The following is a 15,155-nucleotide window of genomic DNA, read 5'->3' as shown; positions in this document are numbered from 1 at the left end:
TAATAAATAGTAAATAGTGAGATGAACTAACTAAACTTTCTGTAGGCAGTCCTTGAATGAATATACCCTTATCTGATACTGAAATGACTCATTGAACCTTTTTATTTTACTCCCAAATCTCAAATAATCTTCCTGACAGTTATGGATGTTAGTGGCACTAAACAATTCTGCAAGGACATATTGTTTTTAGGCAAAATAGTTACAAATGCAAAAATAATACAAGGCAGAGCAGAGATGAAAATTTTAATGAAATGCAAAGAACACAGAAGAACCAAAACAATATAGAAAAGAACAAAGTCGGAGGATTTACATTACTTGATTTCAAATGTTGTTACAAAGCACCAGTAATCAAGAGAGTGTAATCTGCTTGTTTCCTTCAGATATGTAATTATTATTAATTATCGTAGCGTTTTGCTGTTACAAAATATATGTACTGTATACATTTATGCTTCAACTAACTGATAGAATGCGAGCATGTTTCCCTTTCAAGTAACTGAAGAATCATGGTGTAATAAGGGAGTGAAGGAGGTTACACAGCAAGGCATTTGCTGTTATCACCTTTTAATTTTTGCATATACAGACATACATAAAAATTCTGCAATGGTGTACATCAAAGTGACAGTGGCAGTTATTTTCGGGTTTTAAAGTTAATGGGTTTCACTTTCTTCTGTGTACCTTTATGATTAGTCTGACAATTATTACAAAGAAATCAAACCCCTTTTATAATCAGAAACTTAAAGCTATTTTAATCTGAAAGGAAGAATGAAAACTTCATTTTGCTTTTTAATAAAAAATGAGCTCTGCCTAGCTGCTGTGTGTTTGTAATGTACTTCCTGTCCATCTTCTAGGGGTGAAGCTTAGCAGCCTTCTTGGTAAAAAGGGAAACTTGGAAAAACTCCAGAGCTACTGGGAAGTTGGATTTTTCTTAGGGGCCAGTGTTCTGGCCAATGACCACTTGAGAGTCATTCAAGCATCTGAGAAGCTTTTTAAACTGAAGACACCAGCATGGTAATAAACTGTTAGTTTTTTTATACAGTTGTTTTTCATAATTAGCACCTATCACTTTTTTCCAAATTGTCTTATTTGTGTGAATTGACAATTAGATTATTTTATTTGCTTTTAGAATAAAATGCGGAATCTAGAGGGGGGAAAGTGATGTTCATAAATAAATTATGTTGAATAATTATGTTCTGATGCCTTTGGACATCGGTGATGGCTGCCGGCTGCCAGCTTTGCCTTTCTCTCACAGTGACCAACCCGCTAACCCGGTGTTACCCACAGAAATCATGCAGGAGCTCACACTTCACACCTCCAGATCTAATCAGCAGGTTCGCAGTTTCCACCTCAGCCTCCCAGGCCTCTGCTGCAAACACAAGCCCTTTGTTTCCTTTATGATCTAATCTCAGTTGTGGAATTACCATTCTTTTACTTAGGGCTTACTGACACATTTGGGTGTTTTCTGTATATATGTATGTTTTTCTAATTTCAAATTGTTCTTGGCATGCACCCAAGTCTCATCATTATGTATGTGGTAATTGAAGAGAGGGAAACAAAATTCCATCTGCATTTAGGACTGTTTTGGAAAACAGTGCTGATGTTACCATCATCACATGTCATCACTAACCATTAGCTATAAAGATTTTTAAAGGTCAACAGTGATACTGAGAAAGGTGTAAAGCTGCTCAGAGCCCAGGACAATGACTTGTTTTCCTCGGAGGGGCAAGCATTTAAGGACACATCCAACATGGCAGGCCTCATAGCTTCCTAAAGGATGATTTTCTCACTTTCAGGAAATCCTTCCGGCATCACTCCCACTGTGATCTTTCTAAAATGCATGGCTGACCTTTCCCCTCCACTGAGATCCTTAAATCAGTATAGTTCAGTGGCACCTCAGCACCTGAAGGATAAAGTCCATTGCCTTGACTTGGCAAACAAGGTTTGCCCTTAGTCATTGCAGCCTCAGCTTCTGTCCTACCCCCTGGTTACACTGCCCTCAGTTCACACCGAACACGCCATACTTCAGGCGCCTGTGTCCCAGCACCCACGGAGCATGCCCCTCCCGGTGCCCTTCTCCACCTGGGGAACACTCAGAAAGCACATCTGCTCATAACCTGACCTGTAACCCTTCCCCACACCCAGACAGAAGTTCACGGATATCCTGGCATGTGCATGTGATTATTTTATCTCATGAAATTTCTTCTTCCATGTTTCTGCATTCTCTAGTTGTGTCTGTTGATGTTGACCATGTGACTTTCGTGAGTCCTGTTATTCAGTTATTAGCTCCGCTGATGTTGATCACACGGTGCTGTAATACTGTTTACCTTCTGTCTCCACACTGCGCACCACTTGAGAGCAGGGCGGTACTGTCACTAGTGTGCTTGCAGTGAGCGCTCAGCAAGTGACGGGAAGTGCCTGAACCAGTAAATGGGCACTGAATGCAGCCAGGTTTGTTATTTCCTCATGGTAACCATTCTGATCACAGAGGAGGTCGAGACTGCACCACAGGTACAAAGGGATTTGTTTTAGGTACCCTGGCTTCTGTTGACAAGAAAACTGGCGTTACTTGATGCAGTAGGAACAGCCATGAAACGATGCCTTTAGTTTCTGTTAATATAATGTTAGCTTTCATGTTTATAGTTTAGAGCTTGCCTGCATGCACATTATCTCATATAATTATCTTGTTTCTCATTTTTTCTAACTCTTTTTGCGGGGGCACCAGCTGTCTTACCAGATTTGGGGATATTTGTGTAAGCTGAGTTGCTTCAGGCAAAGTAAGGATCTCCTATGAAGGGTCTATTTAGAAAAGCTTTCTTAAGGAAGTATATTTTAAAGCAAGCACATTAACCACTTCCTTGAATAGGATATAGGCATTATTTTGAAAGTCATGTTTTCAGTAAATGTATCACCCAGTCCAAGTTATTTAAGCCCTCTAAGCCTCAGTTTCCTCATCTGTCAAATGGATATAAACCAGCCTGCTTTTTTGAATTTTTGTGAGACTTAGATGACATGAGAACGTCCATGACATGTAAGAAATAATGAATGCTGTTTGGTGGATCTGAATGCATAATTTTTATGCCATATTGACAATTACAGAGTGAGACTGGGATACATGGGAACAGATGGTTCTAAATTTGCCTCTTACCTGTTTATATCTTTTAATGTTTAGGTACCTCAAGTCTATCGTGGAGACAATTCTGATCTATAAACATTTTGTGAAAGTGACTGCAGAACAGCCCGTGGACATACAGGAGCTCATGGACTTCTGGATGGATTTCCTGGTCGAGGCCACAAAGACAGATGTTACTGTAGTTAGGTTTCCAGTGAGTACTCGTCATTTAACTTAACTCTAATTATAGTTCGAGTTTGCTGCTTTTATTGAAAGTATATCTTGCACTGTGGTTGTAACAGTTCTATATGCTGATATTCATGTTCTAAAACAACAGTGATATGGTTAATACAGTATTCTGCACATTGGTTTGCTTTAGCTAACTTTTTATTTTCTTTAAGATTTTATTTATTTTTAGAGAGAGGGGAAGGGAGGAAGAAAGAGAGGGCAAGAAACACTGATATGAGAGAGAAACATCTCACACACCCCAAATGGGTGATCTGGCCCACAACCCAGGCGTGTGTCCTGACTAGGAATCGAACCAGCAACCTTTCATTTAACAGGCCAGTGCCCAGTCCATTGAGCCACACCAGCCACTGCTGCTTTAGCTAACTTGTTAAAATAACTTCTCAAACTCAAAGAAATTAGATACATTTTTATGTTTTGCCATGGTATTTGGTGGTTTCTTTTAGTAAGTTGTGAAGCGCACACACTTTCCCAAGAAAATACTGTCTCTTAGTTGAGTAAGTCAAGATTCCTCTTCAGACCAGACAGACGGGTATGTTTAATCCAAACTGCAGTCTTGTTGACATTGTCGTGCATCTTAGTTGCCATCATTGTGGTGAAAAGCGTCAGACTCACTTGTGTTACTCTTCCATCCCCACCACTTGAGTGACCCACCACTCATGACCCACGTGAGTCCGACTTCGATGTAGTATCCACAGTCACTCCATACAAAGCTTTACATAGCGGGAAATGATAACTTGTAGATTCGGTCTGCAACTCATTTTGGCTGATCTCTATCAAACCGTATATGTTTAAATGCATAATAGACACGCACACACGTTAAAAAATATATTGCTCATCTTCTCAGCTGGTGCCCTCCCCCTCCTGATAGCTCTTGGAATACTGTCTAAAGCAGTATAGTTTTAACATGCGAGAATTACTGGCCACTCACTGTGTTCATACCAGAGTGATGCCACACATCTCTCTCTGAGTCGTAGTCTCAATCTTCCATAACCAGAGGTGGTGACGCCTCTCAATTCTTTGCACAAAATCTTGTTTTCTAGTTGATGTTGATAGCATTATCTGTTTGACTTAATTAAGTCCATTGCTGGCATTAACAGGCCTTCTTTACTGTTGCTTCCAGAAGCTGTAAACGCAGCAGGACCTCTCATTGAAAAGCCTCTCAAACTCCAACACTTCTCTTTATTTTCTGTCCTCGATTATGTGTAGCTAGGAGAATACTTATCTCCGAGGGAGCTGGCCGCTTGCCTTGAGCTGGCGCGCTGGTGGCAGTAAACACGCTGGTGAGGGGGGACAGCACAGGCCTGAGGTATCTGCTTGACTGTTGACGTGATCGACTAGAGAATTAGCTGTGAGAGGCAACCACTCATATCAGCTTTTCTGAGCTGATTTAAGTTAGCTCAGTGTGAATTAGTCTGTCATAATGTGGATGCAAAAAAATAAAACCAGAAAATGTGAGGAGAGACGTTAGCAGAATACAGGTATATAGTCAAAGTGAGAGAGGTTTTCTTTCTGAAGCAAGAAGGGGCCATGTAAGCCAAAAAAGGCAAATATTGTCCAATTTGACTTCATTAAAAATTCAAATTTTTATTCAGTAAATGACACCATAACATGGAAAATGCTAGACAGGGAGAGAATATTTAATACTAATTTTTCAAAATGATCAATTTGCCTAATATGCAAAAAAAAAAAACCCAAAACGCAACCAACTCCTAATTTATAGGCAAAAGAAAAATGAGCAAATCATGTGAAGAGAAAAATCTTACTGAGTAGTCAAAAAAAGGAAATTAAAATGAAACACCATTATACCTGTGCATTTTGCATGTGTGCCCACGTATCTGCAAGATACACTCCCAGCAGTGGAATTGATTCGTGTTGCCGCGCTGCCCTCTGGGGGGACTCTGTCATTCGACACTCCCACCATCGACGTGTGAGGCCGACTGCTTGTCCAGAGTCTCTACCAAAGGTGTGTTGTCAGAGTTACACCTCTGCTAAACTTACAGGTGAAAAGGGTATGTTGGGGTAGTTTTAATTAGTGTTTCTCTTACCACATGTGAGGTTGTGCATATGATTGCATTCATATGTTTAAAAGACCACTCAGTGATTTAAAAGGAAAAAAAGGATTTGTTGCCACCATTAAAAAGTAAAGAGTCGGACCTTCAGTGCTGTGACGGACTAAATGGTATTGGTATTGCTGCAAATACCTATAAAATCTAGACAAAATATACAAAACAGCTGTTTGGAGGCATGAGACAGCAGTTATCACAGTATTGCAGTCCTTGGGGGCGAGGTGCTTGAGTTGAGTCCCACCTTTCCCTACCAGTTTTTCCCTGAGGTCATTTTTCTGGCTGAAGCCCGAGGAGGTGGAACCTGGTAGGGAGGACTGGCATGCTCACTGGGCGGAGCAGCCAGGTGTCAGTGTTTGGGGCTCTAAGGCAGCTGGAATATTAGGGGCAGGCAGTTAGAAAAGGAGGAGCCTTGAAGAGTGAAACCCAGGATTCTGCCTGACTTTTTCAGATAGTGTGAACAAGGGGCAAGCAGGTTGTGCATAAACCCAATTATAGATCCCAGTCTTTGACTAAAACTGGGTTTCAGATAAGACCTGCGTGGCTTGAATACACCTTACTGAAGTAAGTTCCCTTGCTGTGCTTAGGGGCCATGGCCAGGGTGGCAGAGGGCATCTTGGAATGTGAAAGCTGGGGAGATACTCCAGAGCTTAAACCACGCAAGCATAAGGTGTTGGACGTCAGGCCAAGCTAGAACGATGAGACCTTGGTGAACACCCCAGTCCCTTAGTTTGAGACATGGAAACCCACACCCCAGGAGTAAGGGCAAAACTAAAACATACCAGCCCTAACAAAACCAGAATAAAACTGAACCCTGATGGCATCAATGTGATACGCTGGTAATTTAACTGCTGACTAGGAAAAAAATCTCAGGACAGATACAATTCAGAGCATCTGCAGTATAATTCAGATGTAATAAAGGTTACCGGACATGCTAAAAAGCAGGAGAATGTGGTTGATGACGAAGAGCTAAGACTACCAAGAGAGGCAGACCCAGAGGTGACATGTTGGAGATACCAGATAAGGACTTCAAATAACACAGTTACTATGTAAAGAAGAGGAAAAGATAGGCAAAACTGATGAAAAGGTAGAGTATTTCAACTGAAAAATAAAGTTTGTTTAAAGAATCAAGTGAAAAATCAGGAGAATTCACATAAAATTCCAGATTTTCAACTGCTTAAAAAAATGAAAGGGATTGGCAATTTGTGGCTGCCTACTCCAAAAGCAACAATCTACTGAGCCAACTAGCTGCTGTCATTTAAAATGTTGATTATAGTCCCATTCTTCCTGCTTCCCTCATTTACCTTCCCCACCAGGCCCATTCCCTGCAGTCATTGGAGCTCACTACCCATGTTCCATTGCACAGAGAAAGGCCACCTTTTAGCACCTGTGTAGCTGTACCTGTCATTGTGACTTGCCATGGCCTGGGTGGCATCGTCTGTGGCTCACAGGAGGTCTTGATTGGGGTGATATGATCCTTCTTTTGAAGTGGATCTTACTAAAACCAGGGTGACTTATACTAGAACATGTTTAATTTGATTGTCTCCATTTATCCCACTGCCATATCCAATCTCATTCCTCCAAGAAAAACTGTGGACCCTGGGCAACAGAAAGCAGATGATGGAAGTTCTTTTGGAAATGATTTGAATAGTTACATCGTTTATGATAATTTAGGTTCAGTTCAATTTATTCTTTTTTCTCACCTATTTTCTGTATGTGTTTTATTTCCTTCCTACATTAAAAAGTTAAGTGACCATCAGCCCATCACCTAATATCAGGGAAGAGGAAGCGGAGTGTGGTAATTCAGTTAAAGTCTACTTTTTATAGTTCATAGGCTCTGCTGTCTCCACCCCCTGCTGCAGATACATGAAATTAGCAGCTGATTGCAGTGTTAACCAGTATAAAAGACTAGAGACTGAAAGCAAGAATGTGTGTACTCTCACATGAGTTGTATCTTGATGGTTTTGTCAAATTGCCTCTTCTTTTTTGTCTTCTCAGCTTTTCTGTGACCTCCAAATGCATGCTAAAAATTCCTCATATTTTGTCATTTCAAGGGCAGATCAAAGGGCTTTAGACAGTGATAATTGCAGCAAGTGTTTATTCCCTATCTCAAGGCAGGAACACACAGTTCAGGTTTTATCTATTACAAATGCCTGAGACAACAACAAACACACAACTTAAGATGACAGGAGAGAACCTGGTGCTATGCTTTCTAATGTTAAATGGTGTGCCCGTGTAATTAGGGAAGAGGCATATTGTCAGCGCAGTGGCTTGGATGCTATTTTGGGATGGGAACCCACCTTTATTCCCTATTCCTCATTTTAATTTCACAAGCACTGGGATACTCAGATTTGATAGCACTATTTCTGCAAACTTTAGATTGAAAATTTATTTTCATTATTAACCAGTACCACTTAACTCTCTGTTGATTGGAATTTGGACCTTAATTCACCTGGTATGTCCCTCATTCAGAATACGTTCCCCTCTGGGCTCTTGTGTGTGTTTGTTTTTGGGTATATTCTATCTTACATTCGTAGCTAGTGCCTGACCAAGGATTCTTTATGCCCTTAAAGTTTTCATAGTGAAAAGAAAATTTTGTTTTTCTAATCCCCTTTCTCTAGTTCTCTATACTTTAACTTAAATCAATTTACTGTTATGATAAGTTTATCATAAAATAAATACATTGGGTTTGCAGTGTACGGCTGAGTCAGTTTCTAACCCAGATTCCTGTTTAGGGTGCACTGTAGGTTATAACACACTGTGAGTTCCCTGTTGACAGAGCTTCCAAAGGGTTTTTCCTCCACTTTCTCTTGGTAAACCTTGCTTGATAAGAGATCAGTTGTAAAGGGCAATTATTTTGAGATTTAAGCAGTGGAGCAGAAAGAACTATTTCAGTTTCTCTGCAAATTATCCATCAGCTTTATTTTTATTATTTTTAACATTCCTAATTAAGTCTGCATAGAAAATTTGAGCTAGGCAGGTGCCTTTAATAGTAGCAGCACTTTTGAAATAATGGCATGTATAGTAATGTATAGTATTTTAATGTTATTTGCTCCTAAAAGGAGATATTAGTAATAATATAATACATCATGCAATCCTTCAATGGCGATTCTCAGCTTGCTTATCACATACCCCTCATATATCTCCAAAACCGGAGCAGGTTTTATTTGTTCTTTTTCTATCACAAGGCTGAATACATCATTACTAAAGATACCAGTTGTATCGTGAAGGCAGTATAAAAATATTTTTATTTCATACAGCTATGTTCATTTTTTAGGTTTATATATAAACTCTTTTAATACTAACAAAATCATTTCTCAATCCATTTACATGGGTATGAAAATCATACATCTATGTGACATTATATATATGGAATATTTTCCTTTCTTTGTATAGAATTTGTTTTACCACATTTCTGCCTTTCTTTGACATTTACATTTATAGAAATAGAGTATGTATTGCCTGGAAAACATAAAAGCTTTTAAAAAGTACCATCAGTAGACTTCTTGGGGCTAGCCAAACCAATATATGAACTTGAAAACTGTATTCCCAATTTCTACAGCAATAAAAGGTGATGTATTATTAGAACTTATGATAATTGTATTATATCATAAAATATGCAAAGAGCAATAGTCAGAATTCTAAATGCTTTTAGTCCAGCAGTGGACCTAGAATCTCATCCAGTAATCACTGCTGTGTTGTTTTGTCAACTCTATGTGGTTTGAATCTTAAGCCACTGATAATTAATTTTTTGTTTTATGTTTTCAAGGTGTTAATATTAGAACCAACCAAAATCTATCAACCTTCATATTTGTCCATCAACAATGAAGTTGAGGAAAAGACAATCTCTATTTGGCACGTACTTCCTGATGACGAGGTAAATTGTGCAATTAAGTCAAGAGAGTGAGGACTTTACACCCTTCCAGCATTTATATATTCCGGCAGATATCTGCATTAGTTGAGAAGAAAGAGCTTGACTCTATGTAACCTAGCATAAATACATCCTGTAATATAAAATTTTTTAAATTTGGGTTATGAATTTTAATTCATTTAATAAAATATAATTGAGCTATTTGGATTTTTATCACAGATGACATAAGTATCCAGAGTGCACTTTAAATTGGAATATTTGTTTTGTAAATTTATGCTGTAAATTAAGTTATGAACTAAAGAACCAATACTTAAAATATATGATTAAAGATGCATGTCTTAATTCTAGGAAGCCTGTTTGAATAACACTGCTTCTAGTATTACACTAGTACTATTATGGTTATCATTACATCTTGGCAATTTGAGTATCTTCAGTAACTCCTAAATCTCAGCCCCTGGTTTCCAGAGGGATCTTGAACACACTCATTTCTACTCACAACAATCATTTGGATAACCCTTTCCACTTCTGTATTTCATCAGTTTTAATTCATGTACAAATTATCCCACCATTTTTAAAAAATAGAAACTTTTCAGGATCTGATTCTAGTCCACAGAATAAACCACAGAAATGAGAGCAGTCTCACGGCAAAGTAGTTTTGTGGGGTTCTTTTGTAATTGCTTTCCAAAATACCCTTATAATTTTCCTTAAATATCCATGCATTCAACAAATATTTATTGACCACTTACTCTGTGACAGGCACTGCCAAACTCTGGGAGGCCTGAGGAAAACAGATGTGCACAAAATAAGCAGTTATCCCACCCTCATGCTGCTGACCTGGAGAGGGGAAAATGAAGCAGAAAAGAGAATTAGAAAGTACACTTGGGGGTGTGGGGTTGTAACTTTTAAAAATATGGGCTTTGAGTCAACAGACTTGGATTCAAATCCTATCACTGCCCTTGGGCACCATGGCTTCTACAGGCTGCAGTGTTCTTTTTTTTAATTCTCACCCAAGGATATTTTTATTGATTTAAGAGAGAGAGAGAGAAACATTGATATGAGAGAGAAACATTGATTGGTTGCCTCCCATATGTGCCCTGACTGGGGATCAAACCCGCAACCTTTTGATATACGGCCTGACGTTCCAACCAGCTAAGCCACCCGGCCAGGACCAAGCTGCTGTGTCCTTATCTGTAGACTGGGATAATAATAATATCCTCCTCAAACAGCACTGCACAGAGCCAGGCATATAATAAATGCTTGATGAATTTTAACAACAGTACCAACAATAGCAATAATAAAATTGCAGTTGTACACATATGGACTAAACCCTAATATTGAGACCCCAGAATAATGGGACTGTTTAGCTCTTTAGATGACATGGCAGCAGTCATTTGGATGGTTGTTTGTGTTATATTAGGGAACTGTGATATTGTGAGTTATCATAAGGAATACACATTTGATCTTAGTCCCCATTTCTGGCACAAAACTCCTAAAACTCCTGAAATTTTGTAAATGCTGAGAGCCCTAAAGGTGTCTTTTGCTATGTTAATGAGGTGACTTGGAGACACCTAAGGAAGGGGCCTTGTTGCTGGAGAACCAAGCCAATGCAGTAGTCCCCAACCTTTTTGGCGCCAGGGACTGGTTTCATGGAAGGCAGTTTTAACACAAGAAGAGGGAGGGTGGGAGGGGAGACAGTAAATGGAGCTCAGGTGGTAATGCCAGTGAAATGTCACCCACTCACCCACTGCTCACCTCCTGCTGTGCAGCCCAGTTCCTAACAGGCCACAAACTGGTACCGGTCCATGGCCTGGGGGTTGGGGACCCATCAATTAGACAGTTGGAACTTTCAGTCCCACCCTCTGACCTTGGGGAGGGCAGAGGGGCTGGTGATTGAATCATCAAAGACCAGAGATTTAATAAATTGTGCCTATGTAATGAAGCCTCTGTAAAAACCCTTACGGACTTGGTTCAGAGAGCTTCCAGGTTGGGGAACACGTGGCAGATGGGCCTCCTGGAGAGGGCACAGGACCTCCAGACCCCTTCCCACATGCCTTGCCCTATTCATGTCTTCCATCTGGCTGTTCCTGAGTTATATCCCTTTCCCTTTCTAATAATTCAATAATCTAGCAAATAAAATGTTTTTCTGAGTTCTGTAACCTGCTCTAGCAAATTAATCAAACCCAGGGAAGGAGTCATTGGAAGTTCAGATAGCTGCTGTGATGGCATTATTCCAAGTATAATTATCCAGTAAAAAGATTAGTAACAACCAATAAAACTATCTGTTTACATGTTGTTAACATTGTTTTAAAGTGCACAGTGTTTTATCTACATTATTTTAAAGTGTATGCATGCATGTTCTCACAAGCAGAAGTAGTCACCCAGTTGAAACTACAAAAACTAAAAGAGGTTAGGAAAGGTGAACATGATTATCTGGGAGAGGACATTTTTCAAAGGCTTGATTTGAAAGAACAAGGTTATCCAAGGACACTTGGAAACAGAATGGGGCTGAAGGAGTTAGCAAGGCTCCAGAAAATAAGTGGAGAGCCAGAAGTATTTGGAGACAGAAAGAACAGAAGCAAGCCAGGGATTTTTAGAAAATGAGTACTATTTCTAGCTTGTTGTCATTATTTTTCCTTTCTGGAAGTTCTTCATTCAATAAAGTTAGCCTTATATTGATTGTCTTATGCTTTGTGACAGTTGTAGAGACAATTTTCATGCGGTGCTAAGAAATAAACACATTGGGCTATAAGTGAGTGCATTAAGAAGGGTTAAAAATTGTGCTATGAATTGTCTTTTTTCTACCATCTTTTGATCAAAAAAATTTCTGCATTTGCATTGTGCTCATTTCCAATTACCTTCAGTGCCAAAAATTCTCCTTGTTCAAAAATTTAAGCTTTCATAAATCAATTAGTTTCTATTTTAGATTTGTCAATTTCTTTGCAAATTCTAGTTTTATGCATAATGTATTCATTACCAGTGCCATTATCTGTTTTTTAAAATAGAAGTGATATAATTGGAATGAGAACAAGCAATAAAAATAAGGTCATTTTGTTATTGTTAGTTTAAAACAGCTAATAACTATAATTAACAGATAAGCAACAGGTTTAATATCTTATGTTAAGCAGGAAATGGATTGTTTCTGTCATCAAATGTTTAAATATTTTCTCTAAAAGTAGAATAACAGAGAACGTTGCTTTTCATCTATCACATTTTTTCTTTACTCCCTCTCTCAATGTTTTCATTCTAAATGTGGAATGAACAGTTACATGAGCTATTATGAGTACGGGATCTGTCCAGAAGGTACCCAGCCATATAATACGAAAAATAGGAACATTTATTGAAGAAGATACATGATACAGAAAACATTGTACATAGGCAATGACACCTACATCCCCTTCAAAGTAGGCACCTTGGGCCCTCACACAGTTCTCCCAATCTCCTTCAGCTGCCCTGCTGTATTTTCCTGAATCTCATCGATGGTCTGAAATCTCCTCCCTTTCAAAGGTGATTTTAGTTTGGGGAAAAGCCAGAAGTCACTAGCTGCCAAATCTGGGCTGTTGGGGGGCTGAGTCACCTGGGTGATTTGATGTTTCACAAAAAAAATCTGCACAAGACATGATGCATGAGTGAGCACATTGTCATAATGAAGCTGCCAATCACCAGTTGCCCATAGCTGTGGCCTTCTGAATCATCTGAATAGTTTCTGTAGAGGAATATTCAAACTTAGTGCAAAATTTGATGCGGATTCGTTGCTCTAATTGCTCAGTCAGTATGAACATGATGACCAGTACACATGCTCACTCATTGTTCACACTTGCTCACTCATTGTTCACACATGCGCATTCCAGTCCGCTCTCCTTGGCTGCCAGGTCACATCGATGTTCTGCAACCATTCTAGTTATATTAACAGTAGCTGGACTTGTTCCAGACAGATACTTCATTTTGCAATGTTCAGAACTTTTAAGATCATTACACCAATTCCTAAGAGTTCGGGGACTCTTAGAGAGTTACTTTACATGCAGGGGCAAAAATTAATTGAAATCCAATCTTTTAACTCTTCTTTCTTTGTTCAATAGGTGGTTACTGCTTAAAATAAATTGGTACTTGAAGAAAGTCTGCATGTGCACATGAAAGGAAAACCTAGATTGAGGGACAGAGAAGTTATTTGCAAGATATTTTAAATGGTTGTTATTTAGAATTTCCCTCCTTTCAGGTTTGATGTTTAAGTACTCCTGACCTATCTAGCGGCTTCTCAGGCAGGCACCTAGTGGAGTGCTAAGCTCTGGCCCATGGCCATTCAGAGAAGGCCCAGGAAATTTATGAGGGGAATATGTTTACCTCATACTCTCAATTTTGATGATATGATTAATGTTCTCATCCCTCAGGGATACTTTTAGCTACAAAACTCCCAGCTAAAATAAGGAAATGTTATCTCATATTATAAGAACTTCTGAGGTGGGTTCATTCTTGGGGTCATTTCATGGCTTGACAGTGTCAGAATTCTGAGTTGAGTTCTCTATATGCTCTTGGTTTTTCACTCATGGCCTTAAATAGCAGCTCCAAGCATCACTTCACACAGACCACACCCAAAGGAGGAGGGCCAGGTCCTTCCCCTTATGCAAAAAGTTGCATCACGTGCTGTGCCTAAACCAGTCCCGGCAAGAAAAATGGATTTAACCATGGCTGATTTAGACTAATCAGTTTCACCATCCCTAAGCATTGCTACCTGAACCTGAACAAAATTTATTTTTTGTTGCAAAGAAGGGAAGGAAGGGCTGTTGCCTAGGGAACCAAGAGTGTCTGCCAATTGTAACTCCTTAGCTCAATATTAACTCCTAGTGCCTAGCTGGAGCAGGGGATCTGAAACTACCCATTTCCTAGAAAATGCATGTGTGCTGATGAAATAAGGTTGAATGTTGGTTTGGGGCTTGTTGGGATTAAATATCATTCCAGCTCTGCCTTTGGCATCCCTTTCCCCCTGATTCCCAGACAGGTCCCGGGAGCCTTTACCTTTACCTGTAGGCCTTGTAGCTCAACACCGCCCCTGTGTGGAGAGTCCACTAGCGAGGGAGGTGGGAAGAGGCCTTGCTCCAGATCACTTCATCTTCCTCAGGCCCTGGGCTTTACAGCACTGAAATGGAATGTTTCCTGGCAGCACTTGAACCTTTCAGGAAACTAACATTCTGAAAATGCTTTACTGGTTTCCTGCAAAACCAGCCCAATCAACCTGTGAAATCTCTCCTTGGCCACTCCCAGATCAGGGCCGATGGAAGATAGATTTTACCAGTGCTGTCTTGTTGGTGTTTGCTAGTCGCTGTGTTCAGTTGTGGGTTTGCACTCAGCCCCCCTCCAGATCCTGGGGGTGGCCTTAGAAAGAAACTGAGCTGGAGCTTTGAGGCCCAGGCTGCTGTGTACAAGTAGCATGCAGGTTAGCAGCTGCAGCTCCTGGGTCACCTATGTTTAGGTCACCTGAGGCCAGCAAGCTTTAGAAGCAACTTTCAAATTACCAGCTAACGGTGCAGGCTGCTATTTTAATTTAACTCCCTGTGCTCTCCGGTTAAGAGAACCACGTTCCAGGAGTGCCTTTCTGTCGTCTCTGCCTTTCCTGGGCTTCATACTCAGCCACATTTCTTCTGAGGTAACTCAGGTCACATCCCCATGACCTGATAGATGTGCATTGAAACTAGTTTTTCAGTAAATTTACCTCAGGCTTGAGAGGGTCTGTTTTTTTATTTAAGTTGCATGGTCCCAGCAAAGAAACAGTTGCTATGAATATAAACTGGCTTTTTGAGTTGCTTCAACCAAAAGGAGAGTCTGGGCCACATCAGAGCCACAGCTTTGTCACCCACTTCACTGGCTCAGCCAA

General features: G+C 39.9%; 1 protein-coding gene across 2 annotated transcripts in view; it reads left to right on the top strand.

Annotated features, from left to right (window-relative positions):
- Positions 1 to 15,155, top strand: part of MAP3K5 (mitogen-activated protein kinase kinase kinase 5) — a 176,890-nt gene that overhangs the window by 99,229 nt on the left and 62,506 nt on the right. Inside the window, exons 9-11 of one of the 2 annotated variants that reach the window (XM_024551895.3) lie at positions 849 to 1,008; positions 3,167 to 3,320; positions 9,188 to 9,295. In XM_024551895.3, coding sequence (XP_024407663.2) covers positions 849 to 1,008; positions 3,167 to 3,320; positions 9,188 to 9,295 — 422 coding nt within the window. The remainder of the gene's footprint in view (positions 1 to 848; positions 1,009 to 3,166; positions 3,321 to 9,187; positions 9,296 to 15,155) is intronic. The other variant, XM_053914076.1, reaches the window with a different exon arrangement.

This window comes from Desmodus rotundus, chromosome 11 (assembly GCF_022682495.2).
Source record: "Desmodus rotundus isolate HL8 chromosome 11, HLdesRot8A.1, whole genome shotgun sequence".
In the NCBI taxonomy this organism is placed as follows: domain Eukaryota; kingdom Metazoa; phylum Chordata; class Mammalia; order Chiroptera; family Phyllostomidae; genus Desmodus; species Desmodus rotundus.
The sequence above is the reverse complement of the archived record's forward strand: the minus strand, read 5'-3'. Positions and strand labels throughout refer to the sequence as shown.